This window comes from Struthio camelus, chromosome 4 (assembly GCF_040807025.1).
Source record: "Struthio camelus isolate bStrCam1 chromosome 4, bStrCam1.hap1, whole genome shotgun sequence".
Classification (NCBI taxonomy): domain Eukaryota; kingdom Metazoa; phylum Chordata; class Aves; order Struthioniformes; family Struthionidae; genus Struthio; species Struthio camelus.
The window spans coordinates 72,542,399-72,568,463 of NC_090945.1; the positions used below are offsets into that span (position 1 = coordinate 72,542,399).

General features: G+C 38.1%; 1 protein-coding gene across 13 annotated transcripts in view; it reads left to right on the forward strand.

Moving 5' to 3' along the window:
* SLC2A9 (solute carrier family 2 member 9) overlaps positions 1-26,065 on the forward strand; it is a 146,651-nt gene that overhangs the window by 109,144 nt on the left and 11,442 nt on the right. For 12 of the 13 annotated variants that reach the window (XM_068943379.1, XM_068943380.1, XM_009686255.2 and 9 more), the window contains one exon: positions 15,019-15,146. The exons of the other annotated variant lie outside the window; for it this stretch is intronic. In XM_068943379.1, coding sequence (XP_068799480.1) covers positions 15,019-15,146 — 128 coding nt within the window. The remainder of the gene's footprint in view (positions 1-15,018; positions 15,147-26,065) is intronic. 13 annotated transcript variants of the gene reach the window in all.

The window sequence follows — 26,065 nt, forward strand, 5'->3', positions numbered from 1 at the left end:
GACTTGCAGTTCCCACTAGTGAGACATACCAATTTTAAGTTTCCTTCTCTTTTTAGAGTGCTGACGCTACCTCTGCATGGTTGAGCTTTAACAGGGGATGGTGCTTTGGGAACCAGACCTGCGGAAGGAGCAGTGCATATTGAAAATATCATAGCACTGTTTCTTCCTGCCCTTAGACTTACAATGCTTGCTGTCTTCTTTGGGCCTGCAGGGCAAAGGAGGGAAATAATTTTCCTGGTCTGGGAGTAAAATAGAGAGGAGAAACTGTTTCAGAGAAAGGAAGGAAGCCTTGGTGGAAGAGGTTAGTTATGTCTTTGAAATAAATAAATAAAAGAGTGGGAGGAGAAGTACTGTTTTAACAATACACCTGATATGGAAGTAATCCTTCTTTTCCCATCTTCATTCAGAAATTGAAAAAGTATTCTCTCTTTCAGAACAAACCTTTGCAAAATTGGTGGCTCTGAAAATAGGATAAGCTGGAGCATTGCACTTACTTCACCATTGGCAATAACTAAAAATAACCTAAGATTCTGTTATTGCAATAAGAGCTGCAGAAGGTGCTTGTGTAGCACAAGCGTGTTGCCCATCCTTTGGCTGCTTTGGGTAGGGCACAAAAGCAAATGTGCATTAATGTTCCCTTGTTCATGGAACATTCTTCAAGAGTCCTTTGGAGTCCTTAGAAAAGAAAACCGGCTGCTTTTATTACAACGAGCAGTAATGGTATGGGAAGTTTCAGAATCCAGTGGGTTGCTTTCATATTCATCACTTAATTATCATAATTCAAGCTGTCTTTGTGCAGAAATGTGCTTTATATCGGTAGCACTTCAGGTTTGAGACTGGTGATTTGGCTGAGATCTCACTTCACCTTTCACGGTTTGTTCATTTCTAGTAGCAGGAGATGTATAACTGAAGGTAATTGAAGAGAAAAAGAGGCTGAGAAACTAAGGAACAGGGTAAGAGTTTAAGGGTGTCTGAAAATGCCGGCTAGCTATGGCAGAAAATGAGGATGATATCTGTGACATGTGAAAAACCTCTCTATAACTGTTTATATTTTATCTATTTTAAGTCCTTTGAAAGGCTATTTTGTTTTAACATTGTGTGTGCACTTTCTTTTATGTATTATCTTATAGACCTAACAGATCATACTGTCATATGAAAATTCACCATATTATAACATGAAAAATAGTCATTGTGTTGTCATGTGTCATGTCAACATTTCTAGGATGAAGAGTTAGAGCTGAATGTTAGAGCACAAAATTGCCCATATAGCAGTTTGGATAGGAAGGCTGCAAAGAAACGCTTCTGTGAAGGTCAGGAAAATAGAAAGATTTTTATATGAAAAGATATAGGAGAACTTTATAGTGTATAGCAAAGAAAGAGCTGAAAATATGATTTCTCTTGTTTCTGAATACAAGGGCAAAGGGAGAATAACACTCTATATAAGCTGAAGGCAAATGTTGCTGCAAAAAAATAACAAAAAGCCCCCCAAACCTAGGTACTAGGTAGCCAGGAATAAATGCAGGATAGAAATTAGAAGAAAACTCCTAATCACTGGAGGAGCTGGGTTTGGAACCAGCTTCTCTATGGAAACAGTAAAGGAAAAACTAAACAATTGAACTTAGTAAATTTATAAAACGACTATATGGACTACTGCCTGAAACTGTGGAGGACTGGACTTGACCCAGATGATCCAATCCAGTCTTACGTTCCTGTATGTCCAAGAGAAATGCTAGGTCCTGTGCATGAAGTCTTTATTTCCATTTTTTCAAAGGAAAAAAAGCAAAACCCCCCAAGTGTCTGAGAAGATAAACACGTTCTTAGAGAGGGTTTTCTAGCTGGTCATTGCACAAAGGATTTAGTCCCTGACTTAACTTACATCAAGAGCTGCTCTTTTAGATTAGTGGAGAAGAAAGTATGAGTCTCTGGCTCATATTCCTTACATAGTAGTTGCACGGTTTCTGACTTTACTGCTTCATGTTCTGTACTATCATAGAAGTAGTTATTCTGGTCCTAAATCCTGAAAGTATTCCTGTGGATGAGTAGCACTTTTTCTCCAAAAGTCCTGCTCATAGTGGAGTTTAGGTAAGTTCAAATTTAGTGTGAGTGGGATCAAATGTGAATCTGTGATTTTTGATTCACTTCATACTTATAAAACAAGTTGCTGTTCAATATGCTTAAGAACGGCAAAATCAGATTTACCAGTATATTCCCAGTCATGCTGTCATCACTGAAATGCAAAACTGATAAAATTTCTCTTGTGATGGACTTTGAAGAAAACAGTAATTTTCTGGTACTAAGTTCTTTATTTTCCAACCACTGCTTTTAATACTGAATATGTTTGCAGACACAGCTAAGAAACGCTAACAGACTAGACCATTTGTTTTACTTATGTTTTGTCTCTTTTTCTCTTTTCTGAGAGTTCTGTCTTGTAACTGAGTTTATAATACTTGTCATGGTTTATAGGTTGCTGAAGTCTTCCCTAGCACAGCTGAATATAGACACAATAGAAACATGGTAATGGCCTATTCAGCATGTGTTAAATTGGCGTCATGAAGTAATCAGCAGAAAACTCAGGGGAAATCACTGCTGTACCCTGAGGTGCATCAAAGACATTTTGGTATTTAAAGTTTAAATCAGTCTGTGCTCTTATTCTGAATGCCAATGTACAGCAGTATTGACAGCAGAGCAGCTGTGAGATAAGGGTCACTTTTAAAGCCATGAGGTTTGTTCGGTCTGAAATGCCATCAGGGAAGAAAAAATCTTTGCTTGGATCGGAAACGCAGGCAAAGGTATGAAGTGCACATGTAGGCACACAAGGACTGCAGGAAAGGGCAGTATCAGTACTATTGTTTGAAGCAGGCGTTTACAGAAGCTCTATTGGTGCTGTTTTAACTTCTCCCCTTAGAGTGGGAGGTCAGAATTTGTCATGTTCCTCGTCCCCCGCAGAAGCAGTCTTTCACTGAACTTGGAGAAAGTGCTTGAAAGGTGCTTAACAGTGTGGAAAAAAACTCTTTTTACCAGAAAAGTGTATCAGCTTATAAAGAAGCAAACAAGCCCATGTTGTTGAGTATTTAGTTAGAGTGATAGATTGAAAGTTTACCTTAATTTTCAAATAGTGTCTTTTATCCTGCAAACCGGAAGGCTTTTAAATCTTTCCAGCAGGTCAGCAGCCTTTCACAATGTCAAATAGCTCCTGCATCAGATGAGAAGGGTATTTGTGCAGAAATAACCTTTAGTTTTCCCTGATATTAAAAAAAAAAAAAAAGAAAAGAAAAGAAAAAGTTGGGTCTGTTAATAGTTGCAAGGCTTTTGTGGGTGCAACAATAGATGTAAAACATGCTATCCTAAAAGCGGTTAGGTATAAAATATTCCAAGCGCGTGCGTTATAAGTCCGTTCTGGGAGAGCTCATAATATCCTGAAGATATATAATTTCTATGCAATGTGTACCATAAATTTGTTTCAGTACAGATTTTCTTGGAGATCGTTGTGTGACGCCATTTCTGCTGAGCATCATCCATACAGCACAAGCAGCATTTGGGCTGGCGTTGCAGCCTCCCAGCTACCAGCAATCACAGCCTGCCATGTTAATGCAGAGTGCCACTTACGTTTCTTTTTTAACATTTAATTTATGTTACAGAGCAGGCTGTGAACCACAGCAGCAGGGGATCTAATTTACCATTCTTTCTCCATTTATCTCCAGCAATGGAAAAAGCTGCAGCCTACACTTGGGGGCAGAAATATTTTCAACTACTTCTACTAAATCAAGGGTATATAAAAAGGAAATTTAAGAGCAGCTTCACATGAGAATTTCTCTCTTGGTTGCCTTTCACTGAACAAACTGAGTTTTGGGGCTGTTAAGAAATAAATTGCTTTCAGTATGGGTGAATCTTCATCAGACTTAAAGGGATCTAGATAACAAGTCCCTTGATTATATTAAATACAGTATCAGTCAGCACAGGTGTTATGGTATTAATGTATTTTTTGTTTTGTTTGAATACTTCTGTCTCTAAATACCAGTACAGAGTAAACGTGCAGCTTTTAACAGTTCTGCTACAGAAATGATTTCAATTCTTTACAAATAATGGAAATTCCGAAGAAAAGGGAGCCTCTGGTATTTTAAAGGTAATAGTACCCATTAAATAAAGGAATTACTGGAGATAACACAGAGATCTTATTAGCAGGGAAATTTATGAACCTCCTGTCTTTAACAATAGATTTTATAAATTATCTTAATTGAAGCTTTCAAAATGTGAGTGCTCTGACACTTTAGAGCACTGCTTTTACCTGAACTATCATGTTTTCCAGACTGATAGTTAGTTAGTTGGTAATGGTTCACAACTCCAAAAATTAAGAAATTTACTGCTGGAAAAAATGCATCTATGTGTTTTAGAGCTTCATGTAACCACAAAAAACTATTCAAATGTTGTTTAAATGTTTTGGCTACATTAATCAGATTAATTGGGACTAGATATAGAAATCCTAAAAAAAAAGCTATTTTGAGCGTTTTGAAATGCGTAACTTACAAGGACTATATACGTATTATCAAACAGGCTGTTTCTTCTGTGAATTAGTACAAAATATTTATACTTACAAAAATGCAAACTAATAAATATGTAGAACAACAGATGTAGAAGCAATAATTGTGGAACAATAAAAATTTATTCCCCTTTTGCCCAGGCACACCACACTCCAAAGAAAAGTTTGAAGTTCATCTCATCTCTTTTTGGCTAATCTAGCTGGACAGCATTTGCATGCTAATGTTTCATGTTTATGTTACAATGATAAATTGCTTTAGGGACTAGATAATGTTTCTTGGGAGCCAGCCTACTACGTGGATGGCTAAATTAACAGTAGGAGTCCTTTGAGGGAAAAAATAGGTCAGAAGTACAAATGCATGAGCAAGAGTAGTATGATAGTATGTGTTTGACAGAGCAAGCGATTGGTTCTTCGGAATCTCCAGATGTTATCTGTTCTCCTCTGGAAACTCCACTTTTTTGGAACGTTCAGTTTTATTGAGAACAGCTGTACTGCCTTTGGTGACTGGTAGATGTTCCCTACACAGTCGCCAAACTGTCTGCTAAATACTCCTCAAAGTGTGGTAGTATTAAATCATATTGCATTACTCGTCTATATAATCCCAGCCAGCCACCAACCTTGGTTTTACCTGTAAATTATGTCTTTCCAGGGAGATTTTAACAAGAGGAAGCTTTTAGTTCATCTGTGCTACTGGTGGTGTTCTACTCAGTCGAAAGAATCGGTCATATCCTTAATATGTGAATGCAGTAAAACTTCTGGGGTCGTAAGGCCTGCTGTGTAGGGTTGGACCATGGCTCTGCCTGGATTACTGTCTTGTAATGCCAGTAGCGGAAGTTTGAAGAGAAACATGTAAGAACAGGTCATATTTTCCCCAAAGTACATCTCATGCAACTTCAGTTCAGGGAGTTTTTGAGATGGAGGCTGAATTTGGAGCATGTTGTTTAGGAGCCAGCAATCGATTTGGCTTATGTTACAGCCATCTTAACATTAACGTTTGTGTGAATATAGGGCTCAAACTCCGTTTCCTAAGGACACGAAGGATACAATTAACCTGCAAGACAAAATTGATAGATTAGCAATCCATTCTAGGAATATTATGCACAGTTTAACAATATGAGGTCTTGGTTGACAATGGTAAAGGTTTTGTTCAATCTTTTAAATTCTGTCCAAATCTTTTTGACTTTTTAGACCATCTTTTTTCTGAATGACTTCCACTTCATCAGAAAGAATGTTTAAATCTTTCATTGCAGCAAGACTGTTGCTCTCTTTTTTTGAGTTAGAACTTCTAGTGAAAGGGCACCATCAGGCTCTCTGCTTTTTTTCCCCTCTGTTTGGTGGCAAATAGATGCTATTTGCTGTACCTATTCTGCTTATTGGGCACTGCAGCTGCATCTCCACTACTCTCCATAAACTAACTGTCATGCTGGGGCAGCAGCCGTATTCTTTAATCACTAGAGTTTGAGGCTCTGTGCCCTGAATACTTCAACAGTTTCCAAAAATCATCAACAATGAAGACGTAGTCTGTTACCCATATTAAACAGGGGAGAAAGGACAGGGAGAGAGACTCATCTATCCCAACTTCTCTGAAAACTTGGCCCACTATTTTTACTCTTGGGATCCTTCAGGATGAATGCAGCTATACAATGACATAATTGTGCACTGCTACAATGATTAATTTGTTTGTTAAAATATTTCTTGAGGAAAGCCCGACATGTCACACTGAGTTTTCAAGACTGTTTTAGCTTGCATGGAGATCACAACCAGAAGCATTTTGTGCTAATAGGCTGTCATCCTAAATTCATGACAAGGAAATCATGCCTGATGACTTTATATTTCCTTAAGTACATTATTGTAGAAGCCTAAGTTAGCTAGATTTCTTTTTTCTTTAATCCTGTCATATTGATGTGACTGTAGGAACATTTTCACTTATCCTAGGACTGTTCTCACCTGTGAATCTTTAATTCAGGTATTTCCATAGTACTGCCATCTGTATGAACATGGATGAACATGTAAGGGACATTTCTGTACTCTTAGTAATGTAAAAATGCTCTTTTTAAAGATCATTACTTTTAATAAGTTAATATAAGTTATTTTAATCAGTGTCTGATTATTATTTTAATGATACTGAGAATCATTGGGAAAAATGAATTATACCATAAAGACTCCTAGTCATAGTTCAATAAAGAAACTATTTTCTTCTAATTATTCTTATCTGGATGGAACTACTTCCATTCAAACAGAACAATGGAAATTCAGGCTTTAATTACGGTTCTGATCTGGTAAAGAGAGTCTTGAAAATATAAAGAGATGAATAATAGACTATTTACATGTAGCTAAAAATGAGTGTATTTTTGAGTTGTAATTTGTTCCTTAGTAATTATACCAAACTATAATGGTAGGGCAAAAAAGAAGTACACCTCTCTAGTTACTAGTGCCACAGTAGAAATGTAATATTGATGTTCACTTCAGGTGTTTTATGATGATTTGCTGAAGACTACTATGCCTAATTCTAGGCTGGTCTACTATATTACAGAAAAACACACACACAAAAAAATACTCTCTGCCCTCCCCCCCCCCCTCAAAACCCTCCACTAGACTTAAGTTTTACCAAAAAAAACCCAAAAGTGACGGGTTGGATTGGTTCACCATGTGGCACAGTGGCCCTTGCCTAGGCTTTTAGTTGCTATTACAATTAAAAAAAAAAAAAATTACCTCTACAAATAGTCACTGTTTAATAGGAATGAAAAAGAAGACAACCACTATTAGACCACGTGGTCTGCTTTTGTGTACATTACAAGCCATTACATTTCCTTCAGAAATTTAAATTAGGCCAAATATGTCAGCCTTTAAAAAGCCTAGAAATGTGTACTACCGGAAGAGAAGAGGAAGATCAATTTCTTACAAATGCCCAAGGTCCAATTAATGGCAAATAATAGATAAGAGATATCATAAGATAATCATAAAATATAAACCTACAAAAGACAAAAAAAGAAAAAAAAATTCCAGATCCCTATGGAAAGATCTTCTGAGCTCAGATGCTGAGAATTAGGTTGATCTGGGTGAGTAAAAACCACCTAGCATCTCCTTATTGATGAAGAAACGTTGATATATTTTAATGTACTCCTCACAGTGGTGCAAAAATATTTATTTTTGGAGATGCTGCAGCGAAGAATGACTACTGTTTACTTTATTCAGGTAAACTTGATATTGGTAAGTTCTTAATGAAACAAACTGAAACATGAGGGAAATGCTTGAGTTGATTTACTTTGGAAGTTGTATTTGACCCCGGCATGACAGAACACTTCTTTTTGTTATCTGCTCGGTCTTGTCTGTGTATAGGCTGCATTATATACAGAGTGCTTTGCTTTGATTTTCCCCAGATCCTTGTCTAACTGGTGAATGATATTTCAAAACATGTTACTGAGCATCAGTTTTAAATACAGTTTATCTTTGGGTTTATGTGACCCTTGAGACTTAAATTAAGACTTAAAGACTTAATTTGGGAACTTAAAACTGAACAGTTGTTGGAAGCAATGTGGTTAAGAGAGGAGGATAGAATGGCAGACTTGTGAGAGATGCTTACTGCAAGATCAAGAAGTTAGATTTTGATGCTCTAGCAAAGATGGAGTTAGTGGTCTGAGCTACAAAGAGATGATAAAATGAAGTGACTGACAAGAAAGCTGATTAAAGGAGGTATATTTGAACTCCTTAAGGAGTACTACTTAAGCAGCAGTAGTAAGCAGTACTTAATACTCCTTAGGATAATAAGGCACATCAGGCAGAAGGGAATAGGGATAATTGAGACAAGGTGTGATAATAACTTGCTTGCAGGTAAAACATTTATGGATAGACCCTTTGTGTTGGAAGAGCAAGCAAAGCTCAGAGGTGAATGTGAAGCGTAAGATGACGTACCGATTGGAAGGAAAAACTTTTTGTTCCCCTCTTGGGTTTCATGTCTTGGATGTAGTGAGAAAGATCATGCTGTCAGAACTGATTGAGTTCAAAGGATGTGCAGGATTTGGGGGAGAGGGAAAGGAAGAGCTATGAAAAATTGAAGACATTCAGGCTTCCAAGAAAAAAGCTATTTTTTAAAGTATATCAACAATAAAGAATGACGTGTTAAAAGTACTGAACTTATTGGGAATCTTTTATTACGTATTTTACCTTCACTAAATAAATTTTCAGAGAGAAATGATTCAGTCAGGAAATGACTGCTCATAGAAGTCTGCCTGAGAGCACTGTCTTGTGGAACTGAAAATATAGGAAAATGCACTATTTGTCATGCAACAGGAGGAGAACTTCAGTGCAGAAGAAATGATCAGATGGTTCAGATAGGGGTATTCTTATGTCTTTTGCATTTTAAAATTATGTGGCCTATCTACTTTAAAAATAGTTGCCTAAGTGGATATAAAAGGAATATTCCCCGGTTTTCTCATCAGCTGATAGCCTTGCTGTTATACTTAAACCATTTTAGAGTAAACTATCTGAGAATTAAGAATAATATTTTAACTAGTGAAGTTACTGCAGAGTATATCAAGATATACTTTTGCTCTGCACTATTTCTTAGTTTATTTATTTACTCTGAAGTGAGGTGGCTTACTTTGTACCAAAAGAATTATGAATAACCCCATAACTTTCCTATATGTTGTTACAGTAACAGGTTTTACAGGTGCTAAACCAAAGGGCATTCATTAAATACAGAAGCCTTTGTTACACAAACTCATATTAAAAAACAGACAGTTAATAAGTAAAAGCTACTAATATAATAATATTGGTTTTTTCCTGATTTATCTGTATTTGTTTATGTTTTCTAACCTATTTTTATGGTTTGCACTTCTGGTTTGGCACAGACTGACTTAGCTTTAAATGTCCTTTATTCAAATGACCTTTTATAAAAGCAGAGGAAATCAGCTCTTCAGCTGATACAAATTAATGTGGTTAAACAACTATAGTGTTTTGTACAAGCTAAGTGCCTGCTTTGGTTAATTCTGTGATAGATGAGATCAACAGTTCTCCCATGGAGAAGAGCTGGGGACAGATAACACAAAGTCTGTAGCATGAAGCTATGGCTCAGTACACCCACATCACGCGTTCTGCTCCCAGTTCTGGCAACCAGATCAGCTAGGCAATGCAACCGGCACGGTGGGACATGTTACACTGTTATTTGGTTGGGTGCTATTCTATCAAATAGAATGTACCATTGAAAATAATCCAGCAGGTTACACAATATCTCTTTAAAGACTGAGTTAAATATTTTGCAAAATTCCTATTCTATCTATAGGCCCATACAGGCGGAAGAAACTCACTGGTTTATCTAGTCTAGTTCCTGCACTACAAGGACTCCTACGGTATCCTTTCTTTTTTTTTTTTGATTGTTTTACTTTCACCGTGTCTTCACTATGTGGGTTAAGCTGTGGATTAAGGACTGGGAGCTAACCAACAGCCTTTTGCTCTCTCTTTGAAGAATATTGAGTGGTTTTATCAGCTGTTTTCTTGCAGGCACTTTGTTCCACTGCCATTGCCGCTCTCCCACAGCAGGAGGTCTTCTGCAGTGGCCTTGTGCCGCTTGCATTGCAAATACTGAAGCCTTTCATTGAGATAGTGCTTTATTTCCCAGCCCTATTAGGATGCATCACTTTTCTCTACAAACCTTGCCTTGCAGTCAAATGCTGCTTTGCTTAATCTTGTCTCGAGCTACACAGATATTTTTCAGCAAAACAAAGCACTGTTGCAAAGTACTTGCTTGTTCTGTCAAAACATCTCAGTTTGAAGACACGTTCTCTCAAAGCGTGGGGTTGGGAAGCTCTTGCCCTGATCAGGGCTTTCAGGATTTCCTCCCTCCCTCCTCTGCAGGCAGGATTTGGAGCGCTGTCTTGTGCGAGGCCAGCAGGTCGCGTGGCCGCACCGAGCCGTGCGGGCAGACTGCCTTTTGTGCCGCGGGGTGGGAAGCAGGAGCTGCCTGCCTCTCGCAAGTCCCCGGCGTTTTAGCCTTGGCACGTGCAGTGGTAGTGGAAAGATTAGCAAGTGGCTCAAAGAGTCGCCTTCTCTTCTCTGCTGATTCTTAGGAGATAAAAGTTTCTATCACCTTTAGAGGCATTGTACAGATGCGATATTAGACATTTATTTTCCCTAACAGTCTCATCTCATAAATCATACATATCCCCATGACTTCAACACCAAGTTAAGTCCTGCATAAAAACAGAACGAGATCTCAATATTTCCCTTCATTTTACGCTAACATGCAGAACTTCTGCTACAGAGTATTTATTTGTAACTACTCACTGAACAAAACAGTAAATATGTGTACATAGTTTTTCTGGAGGAAATATGTTGATATTTGTGCAAATTTAAATATATATTTTAAAATCTATATCAACATTGTGTGTGTGTGTGTGTGTGTATTATTTCCGTTCTATCATTCCAATTTCATGTTTACAGGACTATTGGGCTGAGATGCTGGATGCTGGCTAGCATCCAGAATGGTTCTGAATTTGGCTGGACTAATTAGGGAGGGAAATTAATAAAACAGAGATATATATAAGTATTGTTGCATGTCAAATTGCGTCGTGTGGGCTTAATGTATTTTCATTAAATAGACTGCCAATATATAAGCCCTGTAATAAGAGATTTGCAATTTCCAGTAGAAGTAGCATGCTAACAGGTATAAAAACCTTTCTTTAATGGCGCTGCAGTATGTTAAGAGTGCCTTCTCCTACTACGTTCACTGCATTGCTGAAAAGAACAAAGTATTAGAAATGAATCACTGTAATAATTGTGGTCAATGCATTACCTCTTTAAATTCATGTTCAGAAGCTACCTTGTTGAAAAACTCCTACAGAAACTCCTAATATACATTTTCTTTTTTTTATGAACAGAGCTAAAGTAAAGCTGTTTCACTGGAAAATGTGTGGATAGCCTTCCATGAGGACTGCTAATGCTAGGTTCATCCCCCATGAGAGAGGGAGGGATTTACCCACATTCAAATGCATATTAAAGCCGCAAAACTCTTGACAAAATGTCTGAAAACTGTTTCCTTAATAATAGTGGATTGGCCAGATTGCTTTTGGCTGTTATTTCCAAGCATCCCTATTTGAACATGGGCCAGAATGGACCCACCTCTCCTAGTGGGGGACCTTGGAATAAGACTGTAGTTGATGAGATGCCATTTTGTTGTGATGACTCAATTGCTCAAAAAGTAGGATAGAAAATCCTCGCATTTCATGAGGAGACAGTGAGGGAGGACCAAGCCCGCAGAAGGAGTAGCAGCACCTTTGCAGTCCTGGGTCCCCTAGTCCAAACCAACCTAGCCAAAGCAGACTGCAGCTTCCTTCGGTCCCAGGCACCCAGGTTTCTTTCTCAAAAAAAAAAAAAAAAAAAAAAAATAAGAAACAGGAGAAAATGGGCTGCAGAGCACACCTCTGTCATCTTGAAATGCTTGGGAATGGACTGCTGCTCAATTTAGCTGCTCTCAGTATCCTTCACTCTCTGTGTCATAAGGCTTTAATAAGTTTTTCTTTCAGCTTGCTTTAGTTCTAGTTTCACTGTGCTTGACTGTGGAGTTTGCTGGTGTTATTTATAGGATTGTGGTGGTCTTTGCACCTTCTGCACTGCGTGCTAGTGAGGTCAAGTCTCTGCTCCTGCAGGCATACAGCAATGTCTAACCTGCACTTGTTCAGCTTCCCATTTGTTTGTTTTTGGCCTAGACCTCTCTTTCAGCTAACTCACCCATTGCTTCTTAGGCTCCTTGGTTCTTCCATTTAATTTCTCTTACATCATCCCTCTACAGGCACTTACTTTCTCTGTTTTGTAATTTTATGGAAATACTTGTTTATGCCGCCTGAAAGTCTGGAGGTCTGTCTGTGCCACCTTTCCCATTCCCCTGCGAAACATTTGAAAGAGGCTAGGGGAGCTGCTCCTTTTTTTTTTTTTTTTTGGACTTTGCAAAATGCTATTTTTGTCATTCCTAATTTAATTGATTGTTTTTCCAATTAGATTGAAGAGCTTTTGTGGTAAGTGTGACTGATATCAAGTTTTAGCGATGATTAATGTATATCCAGAAATTACATTAGAATTTCGAGGAACCTTTCTCAAAGAAGTGCCCTTGCATTTTTATTTCTATAACACTTATGCTTTCTGATATGTTTCTGTTCTTCTACACTTTTTTTTTTTTGCCTCTGGCTTTTCTCTCTTGTACAATATGTATTTTCCCAAATGGGACTGGAATAACATTTTTTACTATACTGACAAGAACAGCAACACCTCTGTAGATCATCCTACAGCAAAGGCATGACAGAATAAATGATCGTAAATAAATCATCTTGCATGGTTTCCATGTTTCCAGTCCTTCAGTTCCTCTCTGCAAGGGCCAAGTGCTCTCACATGGCACTTGAGACCTAAAACAGATACTGACAGAACAGATGTGATTGTTGTTTTGCCTGCCAGATCTTAGGATATGAACCCAAATCCCAAGTGTATGAAAAAATCAGCTTGGGAAGCCACCAAGGATTGATGAAACTGCATGTTGCTTGAATTTCAATAACAGTTATGCCTGTTGAGCTCTTAATTATACATGTTCAAAGTGCTGTTGAGAGAGGTCAATTTGCGCATACAGATGAGTACTTTTTCGGTCACAGAATTCAAAGAGCATGTGTGGCTTTGTAGAAGAACATGGAACTGGGACTTAGGTGGCTTAAACTCTTCATATCTCTGTTTCCTATGTATAAAAGAGTAGAAACTACATTTATTTGCTAAAGTACATTTATTTGCTTTATATAGCATCCTGTATAATTTATACTGGGAGTCTTTGTGCCAGAAAGTTCAGCTGAAGCCTTCGCTACCATTGTAGATCTCTCTCACAAGAGGTCATGTTAGCTGGCGATGCAGAGTGACACTTACTAATATATAACCTAGCTTCCTGCTGCGTCACAGTCCCTGTCTTTTGCACGCACATTCATGGTCTCTGCATATGCAAGATCAGAGACAGAGGCATATCTGATGCTGTGTCTCATGTGCATGTCCTGTTACGTGTTTGCAGGGTGTTATCTCAGTGATCATAGAACAGGTGCTGGTACACGTGTTTTAAGTGTAGTGTCACCGAGCGCAAGTGGCTATGTAATGATATGTCGCTATCCTGTTGTTAAGTGTTCACAACCATCCAATAGTACAAGTGAATATGCAGTCCCCATTCAAAGGGTAGTACAAAAGATAAGCATGCAGATCAAGCAAAACATGGAAGGAGAAGACCCAACGGATGCACAAGTGTTTAGTGTTGTTTCTACCTTAACTGACGTATATTGTGGCATCAATTGAGGATTGTTATAGAGGGTTTTGAGAGGAAGATATATCTATTCATATGTTCCTGGTTGCTCACGCTAGCTTGTTTAAATGCTTAAAATAGAAAAAAGACTTGGTGCATGCATGCATGGATGTTGCATGCAAGGTTAAGTGAGAGAGAGCGATACTGATAATGCTGGCAGACACGAGCTACTAGAAGTAGAAATCGGTGGCACCAGAATACTGAAAATTTGATTGATGTCATTAGATCTACAGTTTTCCAAACTGTGGTGAAATAATTATGCAAGTAGATGCACATCTGATGTGTAACATTAACTAAAATATGTAGGCCATCAAATGCAATCAATGTTTTATTCTATCAAAATAAAATAGAACTATTTGTATTGAAATACTGCATTGACATGAAGAAAGACAGCTCACAAATCGAGACTTTCAGCTACTAGACAGCCATTCCCCAAGGGTTATTGTCTGGCCAGCAATATGGCAGTGCTGTACAAAATAGTTTGCTGCCTGAGTGGAAGGAAACAAGTGACGATTGCAGTGTTCAGCTCAGTTTGTTACTGTGGAGGTCACAGTCTTTGGCCATTGGGAGAAATGGACCTTCTCAGAAGTGTCAACAATATAAGCAGTAAGGGAATCTATAAATAAGGAACAACAAAAAAATATGCTTGTTAGAGAAGCAAATGTTTTGCCTTTTTATTACTAAATTAAATGGGGGAATAATTATCCCAAAATACTGTTTAATGCCTTTGGAGCCATCTGTCTGATAGTTAATGTTTAAAATTATTATGGAATATTTCTCAGTTTTCAGAATTTCAAGCATTTTAACAGAAATAGTAATTCTTATTTTTAATAACTAGCTCATTATGTGGTAACGTGGAAGCTATGTGAGTTCCCTGTTCTGCTACCTGTTTACTACCACTGAAAAGATGCAACATAGGAGTCACATTGGTGTGAAACAGCAAAATGTAACACTTCTCTAAAATATGGGTTTGACAAAGCACATTTTACTGGTTCAAATCGCCCTGTGTACAACTGGGAAGAGAGGTGTAGAACAGTCCTCAACGCTGAGAGCTGTCATACAGAGCAGGAGCTTATGAATCCTCAGCATGATCATCTCTGTAGTTGAAATGGCTTTTAACAGAGGAAGTTTATTAAAGCCATCATCTTTTTGGACGCTCTTGCAGGTGGGATTCCTTTTGTCCTGACTGGAGAGTTTTTTCAGCAGTCTCAAAGGCCGGCCGCATTCATGATAGCTGGGACAGTCAACTGGCTCTCCAACTTCGCAGTCGGACTACTTTTCCCTTTCATTCAGGTACTCGGCAGGTTTGATATTTGATATAGGATGATACAGTACAGCAGTATAGCTTATGATATTTGAATAGTAATTTTCAAGTCATAATAAAATGTCTTTTCAGTGAAGTGGATGAAATTCCCACCGTGTTTTTGATGCATTTCATTTGTGCATAGCTCTCGTTGCCCGAATGGCTCAGTTAGAGAAAAATTGTCACATAAAGGAAAGAAGATTGTAACCGTAGACAAATGTAAATGGCAAATTCCCCACAGGAGCACTTTAGCAATGCAGTCTGAAGGTTATGTCCAGGGATCGCAGTCGGTGATGATGATTGTCGTTGGCTTTTTCTTAGGCCTTCAGGCTACCAGTTTTCTGGTTTGCCTTATGCTTTGAGAATCCTTATTTGCTTCATTGGGGAAGAAAGGGTCTCCTCCTCCTCCCTCTGTCTGAGCTTTTCTTCATGCCTCTCTTTCTTCTGTCGCTTCAGTCAAGCTTTAGCCTGGTCTCTCCTTTAGCTGATTTCTTCTAGCTGTGGCCCACTTGCTGCCTGGATGAATTTGATCTTGTCCCAGCTTTCTTAAGCTCACATAAGCTTTGCTTTTAGCAGATTACTTCTTTATGTCCTGAGAACATCTTAAGAGTGAAGCTCACAGTTAAAGGACAAAGTAAAAATTCATAATTAGTTGTTTAAAACGCACAGAGGAAAATATTGGCATAGGGGATGGGGGTGGAGGAGAATGAGCCCTCAAGACAACTTACAGGTTCTCACATCCACATGAGAGATTTTGGAACATTATAGTTCAAATCATTTCTGATTAATGAGATTTTATGTAAGGGGAGGGAAAGGGTTACTGCTCTTTGTGCCTTTTTATAATTGAAAATTGTGTGATGCTAAAAACTTCACACTGTAAACGTTTAGACAGTAATTTTCAGTCAACACATAGAACTGCTTTCACCAAGTAGTAGTGTTTAAAATTATCTTTAGGAGGTAATTTATGGATGAACTGGAAAGCACAATAAAGTTTGACCTAGTCTTGATCTAATTTTAACACTTGATCTAAAATTTCTGCTATAAGAAAAAAGTCTCTAGTCAGTTTGATTACTTGGATCACCTTCAAAAGTTAGCAGGAATATAAAGGCTGTCATCCTCCCAAACTCTGCTACCACTAACAGCAACTTCAATTAGATTGCTCAGAGCGATAAGTGTTAGGAGCCAGTCTTAACGCTTAGTGAAATCAGTGAGTGTTTTCCACCATTTTTATAGCTCATAGTAAGGTCTTGCCAGCTTAGGCATTTGAGATGAGATTTCCAAAAGCAGGTAGGGCTGACATAACTCTTTTCCCCCTGAGGCCACGAGAACACCTACTGATTTCAGCAGGGAAAGAATTAGACAAATATGCTGTGTTTTTGAAAGCCTGACCTTAATCATCAGTATCAGTATGGCCGAGGAGACAGCCAAAAGCTCGTCCAGCGCCTGGGTGCTTCTGTCTGCTGTAAGAGCTGTTTTGCAGAGAAGACAGTGACTGACTTCCCACGCGGCGTCGCGGGCTGCCTGCCTCCGGGCCCGGGCGGCCGGGCGCTGGCGGTCCGAGCCCACCTCTGTGGCTGCGGCAGGAGGCAGGGGAAGCCCAGGGGCAAGTCTCCTCCTGCGCATACGCGCCAGCTGACAGCTACAGGTGGGGATTGCCACTAATGGTGCCCAAGAAGAGTTCCCAAACTGGGTGTAGCTGCAGCCATAGCTGGTGAAGCTCAGCTACTCTGCTATATGTAATCAGGATATTTTTTCATTAATTATTTATTTTTCTTTATCTATTTTCCAGAGACATTTAAGAAATAATAACATTTCTCCAGAACTGCAGTCTCATTCTCTAGCTCCTGGACAAAACCAAGGGGTTACTGAGCTCTGACTGCCAGTCAGATCTGAATTTATGCAGCTCAGGGCTCTCTCTTTAATGTAACCTTTAATTTTTATCTTTACAAGCATGTCTTGTATGTATCCTCCCTGTCCTGCTAGCCCCACCTGATAGGTCACCTGTTGGGAACTGTTTAAAAAGGCCCTAAGTAACTTCCTCAAACAAAATAGCAAACTACATTCTCTGTTTTTTCACACGAATATTAAAGCTTTCTGAGGGTTTCAGAATGCATCTGTATGAAGTTTGGTATTGCCTTGGGAAATTTTTCATTTTTCAACGTCAAAATTTCCCATTGCATGATGACAAGATTATCAGATTAGTTTTAATGAAGGGAAATTATATTTCCAACATTGCAGGGGTTTTGGTTTTCTCTTCTTTAAAAAAAAATAACAAGGAAAAAAGCTTGGAGTTTGCACCTAAAGATGAAAGCAGTGTTACTCAGGTTTTGACTTTTTTGAGCTTTTTCACAAGATCACTTTTTCCTGTTTCAGTCAGCCTTATTCTCTAAAGTAAGCTTATGAGTCACCTGTTTCTTTACAGAAAGGCAATAGACTCTGCTTAGCTCATTTTTTGTAATTTTAAAACAGCAAAAGATCTTTAAAATGCCTTTGCAGAATGAACAAATAATCCCTTCTATGTTTCTAAATGCTAATCTGATTGGTTGGGAGGCAGCAGCCACTTTTTGATCGTCGGTAGTCTTCTACAAAACTTATCCCAAACTTTGGGGAAACTAATGTGTTAATCTAGAGTTATTCAAAAAATCAGCGACTAGTTCGTTCTCTAAATGTTACCAATTGATTAGATTGAATGCCTAGATTTTCTCCCCCAATCCATCTGTAGATAAATGTAATAGAATAAAATACTGATTTGACTCATACATTAAATTGCATGGATGACATTGAAATTTTTGACAAATTGCAACAAATTTAAAATGTCTGCTATTCTAGTTCTTGTCACTGCATATTTGAGTAATTCGTTTGTGCAGAGTCCAACAGAAATTGAAATGACAGCCAATATTATATTGTATTCACAAGTGCATTTGATACTTTGTGATTACTAAGTGTCAGATACAGGTGTCAACAATGTGCACTTTTTAAATTATTTTTATTAGAATAATAAAATTGCAGAATCATTATTTCATGGGGTGTTAGGACACACAGAAATTACAAAAGATTTGAAGGTATTTCAGATGTGTTTAACACAGAGCTTGATCTTATGATAAGCTAAACACCTGTGTTGCATGATGCTCGACAATATCCTTTCCCATTGCCTTCACTTAAAAATGAAGGTATGAGATTTTCCTGAGCAATGAGCTCTGAAGAGACCAAGACAGCTTTGGTAAGGTAACCAAGCCAGTAGGCCAGAGATGCATGAAACATGCATCATGAGGACAGCGTGACCCATCCTTTCAAAGCAGTTCAGTGCTCCTCCATGCACTAGAACTGCATCCTAACGCTTTGGAAGCCGAATCTGCACATTTTTATTTGCCCAGAATGTCCGTCAGTGGAGGTTTGGAGTAGGTAAGCACTTCAGCCTTTTGCCCTCTCCTGTGACTTAGGCATCTCACTTTTCCACATGGAACGTGCGTGTCAGAAGGTTATAGTGATCCCTAAGTGAGCTACTGCCTGATACCTTGGGAGCAGGAGCTTAGGGAATTGCTCTTCAAAACACAGCCACAGGGTGTGACCGTTTTCATTGGACTGAGCACGTAACAGCAAAAGTAACTTGTCCATTTTGCAGAGAATGCCTGAAGTTATAACAGTGCTTTTATAAACTTAAAGAGATTAAAATATTTTCTCTGAAATAATTAAATAATTACAACTCTATCGCTCTTGCATTCTGCCTTTATGCATATACTATAAATGCATTGTAATTGGATTTGAATCTCAAATTCTATGAGCCAGCCAAAGGTGAACTAACCATATAGAAAGATTCAAAATTTGTGTGAACTGATGAAAATCTTATTGAATATATTCTTTAAATAGATAAACTGTGTCCTTGATCATGGAAAGACTTATGCAAACACTTACTTCTGGCATTTGGATTAAAGGTAGCTTATGTTCATCAGGCTAGTAAGGTGCATTCATCTGCCTATGAAAGATCTGAACCTAAAGCACCCAATATCTGTTGTTCAGTTCCTTTCTGTATTCCTTTCTTTATTAAATTATTCATAGTTTCAATATGTAGAGATAAAAATAATAGCATTTTCTTTGTGCATATCAAATTATTCCACACTCCTAAAGATTTTATAAGCTCATTGTTTTTAAAAAAAGTTTGTGTAAACAAATTAAGTTAAGAAACAAGTGGTGTGGTCTGTCATGTAAATGAAATTGCTACACTAGCCACCACATTAGCTGGCCAACATTTTAAAAGATAGATTCTTGTAAGTAAGTACTTAAATCCAAATTTAAAAAATTATCTGATTTTCCACTGTGGTGAAGACTCAGCAGAAACACTCAGGAGTTGGCATCTCAGTGATAGCATTTAGTAGCTGGCTGGGTCGAGACCCATTTTCAGCTCAATTCCCTTAAAAACCACATATTTCTTTCTCACTTCCTGTTTGATGATTCAGCCACTGTAGATTATTCAGGGCAGCATCAGGAGCTGGCTTATATTCATGATTAATAAAACGAACTCTTGCTTCTGCCATGTGTTAGTTTTGATGTTCAGTAATAGAAACTATCCATTATTCCTTTTGTGAATGGTATCCTACGAAAAATATTTTTAAGCACTTTCTCACTCAGAGGCTGTATAAAAGCGCAACTGTACTTTTTGATGTGTTCATAACAAATCAGTCTTTAAAAATCTGTCCCTTTAATATTGGAAATGATTGTAGAAAATGAAAAGGAAACCCAACCAAGTCTTCCAAAGGCTAGTAGTTCTCCTGGGACCTCCACATAATACAGTTTCTTGAGACCTAAAATTGTGTTCCAACCCCAGATATCTAGTGTATAAATCACCCAGGCAAGTAATATTTACATGGCACATAAATTGTGTCACTGTTAAGCTTGCAATGGTAGCATGACTGTTGTTTGAAATTGTCTCATAGACAGTTTGTCAGCATACTTGAAAACAGGTGATAGGTGTTGTCTGTACTGATAAAATTCACCTACCCATTTTAATAGTATGTATTGACAGAAATGGGTTTCAAGGAGCCTTCTGATATGGACAGAGTAACTTAAAAAAAAGTATGAGTGGCACATCAAACTTAGAGTATTAGTTCTCTTCCCTGTGTGTACCTAGTGTGACTTCTGTTTCTTAACGACTTATCTTCTGGGGATAGAAGATAGATTTTCTTTGTGGTTTCCTTCTGAGTAAACGCTGCTAGCTGGAAATGCCTAGAGCAAAATGAATATCATAAGACAGACTTCAAGTATTTGCTCATGCTGAGTTTATGCTTGTTATGCAAACTATTGTGTAACAAACTTAAGTTTATTTTTTGTGCGCAGAAAGCATATTGAAAATGGGCTGATATAGTTCATTGACAACAAACCGTTCCATCATTTATTCATATCACCTGTTGGGAATGGGGACAATATCTTGTGTCTCAAGTGACGAGTCATAATGAACCAATATAGTTTTTAAGAGTGAAAATTTTGGCCAATGGTGAATACAATCATAGAATCGTTCAGGCTAGAAGGGACCTCAGGAGGTCCCTAGTCCAGCCTCCTGCCCAGACAGTCAGCGGTGAGATCGGACCAGGTTTCTTAGGACTTTGTCCAGCTGTGTCTTAAGAACCTCCAGAACCTCTCTGTTAAGAATCTCCTTTTTGTACTTTCGTATTAATTTGTTTTTGAACTTAGAGAACTCGGTAATCAAACCTGACAGTTTGGCCATTTCTGAGAATAGTTTTAATCTCAGGTTTAAAAACTGAATTTTTATTCTATTCACTATCAATCCTGACTTGGAATACAGCTCACTAAAAATTTAGAAGAGAAATTGATTTCTACTACTGATCAACTATAGGCTAAATCATGACAAATGGTCCACTCTGTCTTAGTAATAAAGAGATGCTTTCTCAGTGTTAACAAGTGCATCTGTTCTAGTCTCCCTCCATGAAACTAAATTTAGAAAATTAATAGGAAGAGTCCATGGGACAGACAGTATCATCTTTAGGTAGGGGAAAAAATGAAATCAAAATAAGATCATTTTAAGTTTCTGTACAGTGTGAACTTTGTGCATGCACAAGATGAGTTCAAAATATTTGTAACAGTGAAGAAAAGTTTACCTTCAAGCTCTTCAGCGTTTCAGAACAAGAAAGGAGCAATCAAATATTTCTTCCTGATATACAGATCTGCAGTTGTGAGCTGAGACATTTTTGACATTTGTGAGAGACCTTTCTTGGCAGTCACTCTTCTAAGAAGCTACCTTTACAAGTTCTAGAGAGTGACATTAATGGCCTGCAGAAATCAGTGTGAGGCAACCAATTTGACTTCCCTTTTTTCAGTTTCTTGTTGATATGTCTTTTTCTCATCCTGTTTTGATGAGAATTCGTAAGTGTTGATAACACTAATGTCATTTCTGGTAGGAATAAACTATTGTAAAGATCTTTTCACGTTAAGGGTAAAACTTTCACCCTCCTCAACGAGGGGAGCGAGAAGCTCACTTTCACTGAGATGTTCTTACACAGAGATCTTCTTCACGGAGAGTTTCCTCTGTAAGTGTCTCAGTTCTAATCTCATCGAATAATGATATATAACTAAAACACAGCTCAGGTTAATGTTCCTGAATATGTCAGATTTTCAGTTTCAGTCCACTGACTAGAATGGATAGCACAAGCAGAGTAATTAGTAAGGTATTTTATTTTAGCCAATTGAACCTCTAGGGGGAAGAAGAACATACATATTTTTAATATTTAGTTTCAGGTTTTTTGGTGAGTGTGTAAGTTTTACCAAATGCTTCCAGGTATTTTAATATGTGTAAAATGTTAATCTATGTGGTTAGACAGAAGCATTCTTTTCAGTAATTACATTGCAGATATTTTATGAAGCCTCCAGGTTGCTTAAAAGCTTAATACGTGACATCAATTAGTCTAGAATTCACAAAGAGGTTTAAAATGAGAAGCGAGCCATTTACATGGGGAGTAAAAGTGTACCTTTTTATAGACTGCATAAAAGAGAATGTTGAAAGTCTCTTTGTGGTCTCTGTGCTTTCTTCCTATGAATGTGCTTTTTAATCTAGACTTGCACTTGCAGCCTTTTTAAAATTAGACTAATTACAGCAGTGGTTATGTGGTTGCTGCTTTTCTCAAGATAATAGATTACGTGGCTTAAGTTTGCTGACTGTTGTTCCAACGTGTAGAGCCTGTCACACATCAAATGTTATCTTTCTTTTTTGGAAAGTGACTCCACAGGACATAAGTGTGATTTTTTTTATTTTTATTTTTTATAGTAGATATTAGATTAAATATTCTCTAAGTTCAAAGTCAATTAACAGCATCCTCATCACTTTCCATGAGAAGAGTGTTAGTCCTGAAACTATGCAAAATTATTTTCTTGCACAGGGCTGTTTGATTGCTGAGTATGGATATATTGCCAGCAATAATAGAGCTTGTAGTTCTTTTCCCGTACTAGCACTGTACAATCTCCAGTGATTATGCTTTATTTTTCCCCACTTCTCCCTGCCCCAAACCAGACTGGGGTTGCATCTGCACCTCAACTTATTCTCAAAAGAATGTCCTGAGATGTGAGAAACTTAGGTTTGCACCCTGCTCATCTGGAAACATCTGTTTTTACTTTTAATGGGATGCTTAGACCCAGCTTCACAGAATTTAGTGGTCCAGGAGCATGTGCTTTGCAATCTTATTGATGTTATCGAGGGCAGAGCTGCCAGGTCCTGATATCATGCCTAAACCTTCAAGACTGAGCACAAAGTACTAAATGGTAGATAATGTTCAAAAAGCCAGGTAGTGACAGTGATGGAGTGGTGTTCCTTTTACACAGTTGCTGAAAAGCTCGAGCCCTCACCTTCTGTGCGAGTGACTGATGATGTTGAATGAAACGGAACCACCACAGTTGTGGTGATCAAAGGCTCCAGACCCTCAGCTACTTGTGTCCCCATCCTGGTGGGCTTCACTGCCTCTGTCAGATATGAGTGGAGCCTTGCTTTTCTTGCTTCTGCAACCCTTATCAAGCATAATAAACCCTTTTTGATCAAACTCCATTGGAATTAATTGATTTTTTTATTGACTGCTGCAGTCAATGTGGAGTTCACATTTAATGAGGTCCAGCCCAAGGCCCTCGGCAGTGACTGAGTGTGCCAAAGGACCTAACCAATTTTACTGGACAGCTCTCGCAGAGAGGCGCTTTGACACCCGACTTAGTCGAGAAAGTTTCCGGACACACACACCAGACCCACTTGCAGTCCCTGCTCCACGCTCAGTTTACCTTGGGTCCGGATCTGTTCTGTCCCCTGACTTCAGTAGCAAGAAAGATGATGAAGTATAGAGAATACATACTATATTTTCAGATAACTGCATCAAGAAGTATCTTAGGCAAGACTCGTAATCATGAGAATAGTGTAACTGAGTAATGCGGGAGAAATGGTGGCATAACCTGTGGATAACCTGTAAGCGAGAGGCAGGCGTCTGTCAGGAGCCGAGACTGCCTTAGCAGAGGGATTGGACTGGCTGGCATCTGTGTCCCTGGTTGTCAATGATTTATTGACATTTTAAAGCTTTCAGAACAGGAAGTGTCTCTCATTAAGTGTAGGCACAGCATGTGGCTCACCAGGCTCCTTTAAGTTTCTTTGTGTTAGAGTGATGTGTTCAATAAGCGCTGCAAGAAAGGCTGCTGCAGGCTGTGGTAGAAAGAGAACCCAAAACCTAAAAAAAAAAGCAGTTAGCTGTTGTAATTACTCCTCTCTTTGGAAATGGCAAGGTCGTAGTAGGACTAATGTAGTAATGCCTAGGGCTAAATAATCGTGAAAAATGCTCAGAATTTAAACAGCAAAAATTACCTTGAAGTGAAAGAAGGCAAATCTAAAAATATTCCATCCAGAGAAAAGTTCTGAGAAAGGAAAGGCTAACTGTGAATAACTGAAGAAGGAGAAAAGATCACTTATTTTCTACAGTTCAAAAGGAACAAAAAGTGTTAAATTTCTCTTACATATCGGAGTAAACTTTGTGAATTTCAGAACAACTTAGGCAAGAAGCAAGCAACCAAGGAAACTGGAGGAATCTCTAACCTGAAGGCATTCAAGGTTATATTAGTCATCCTCCTATAAACTTATTTCTGTTTAATATATTCCTCCTTTTACAGATAATGAGAGGAAACAGATCATTTTCCCTTTGGCAATAGTGACTCACTACAAAGAAAAAAAATACCACACCCCCAAAACAAATCTGACCAGAGGAATGCGTATATTCTTGCCTTCTCCTAAGGTACAAGCTATCAGCTATCACATACGTATTTCTGCGTCAGTATTTTCTAGTTACTCTAGAGTCTATTTCTTACGTACAGTGTTCAATTACCACTTCCAGTGGATTTTGTACTGCCCAATAACGTAGTCAGCGATGAGTTAAAAATTGCGTCTATTTCTGGTTTAAATTTTACAGACTTCACCTTTTAGCCATCATGTACTGTATTTGTTGAAAATTTCTGTTTGTTTAAACTTTCTGTTGAACAGAATAGACTGTGTTTTTGGATAAATTTTTAATCGTTGGCTGAAGAGCTCATGTGAATATATTTCAACCAATGGAGTTTTTGTAAATCACTTGCAAACTATAATGAATTCATCATTTCACATGATAGTGATTCCAGTTCTTAATTTAATGAAGAATTTCTTGAACAGAAGAATAATGAAGGGCTACATAACCTATATAAGAAATATATTTGCTTGTTCATAATCACTATGCTTCCACTTTCACGTAGGCATATGTATAAACACAAACTATGTCAGATTAACAAAACCCAAATTTTATAAATGTGTACAAACACAGGTGGATACAGGCACACCACTGTTTATGTAACCAAACTCAAAATTATTGCTTGCAGATATTTTTTGGCGTCACCCCCTCGGTTCTCTGTTCTGTTTTATGCTGCTAGAAAGAAAATTTGGGGCTTTGCCTGGGTTTGCTGGAGCTGTGCCATTCAATAATCTATTTTTAAGAGCAGGTGATAGATAGCACAAACTGTGATGCTCAGGAGGTGCTGGCAAGTGGAGGGTGGGGACGCTTGGTAAATCAGAAACCAGAGTGTGTGTATATGTAGAAATAGGTGTGACGAGATGAAGCAGGCAGAGGGCACAACAAACTACAGGAGCAGAAAAAGCTTGAAAACCACTGGTGCAATAGAATAGGCACATTAAGCTGTTCCTCTTCAGTGAAGTCTGCAAGGGCATGCTCTTGTAATCACGTGGAATAGCCGGAACTTATATTGTATGTTAGCTAAGGGAATGTGCTGTTTTGTAATGCATAATGTAAATACAAGGTATTAGTAAGCAAAAATGATTAACAATTAATTTCATGACATGATGTGTCAATATGTCAGTTATTTTCATTACATTCTAATGCATTCTTATTTTGTATTTCGGTTTGTTCTTTTAGACTGTTATGGACCATTTAAAGATCACGTGGTAAACTAAGTATAATGCTGCAGGACAACTGACATAGTAGATTTCTCCAGAAGTTTTCTGACATAATGATTTGTCTTTCTAGAAGAATGTGCACAGTCTTTTTTGGGGTTAAAGTGCACATTCAAGAAATACTCCACTTGCTAGGGTTTTTGCTGAAATTGGAATCTTAGCATGAATACACTAAGCTAAATTTTAGAATAACATGACTCCTTTCCCAGTGACACAACAAGGAGCAGAGGCAAGCCAGAGAGGTAATAAGGAAATTTTTATCCAGTGTGAATATTCTTGCTGCTTTGTGCTTGTTTCTGTAAACATCTTTTGTCTTACCCCTTTTTCATGTTAATCATGGTTAGGGAATAAAGACAAGGAGATAGGAGAAGAAGGGTTATGGGTTATAGTGGCACAGGGACACCTTCTGGTGCTGAACACATCCTTGCAACACAGGCTTTTCCC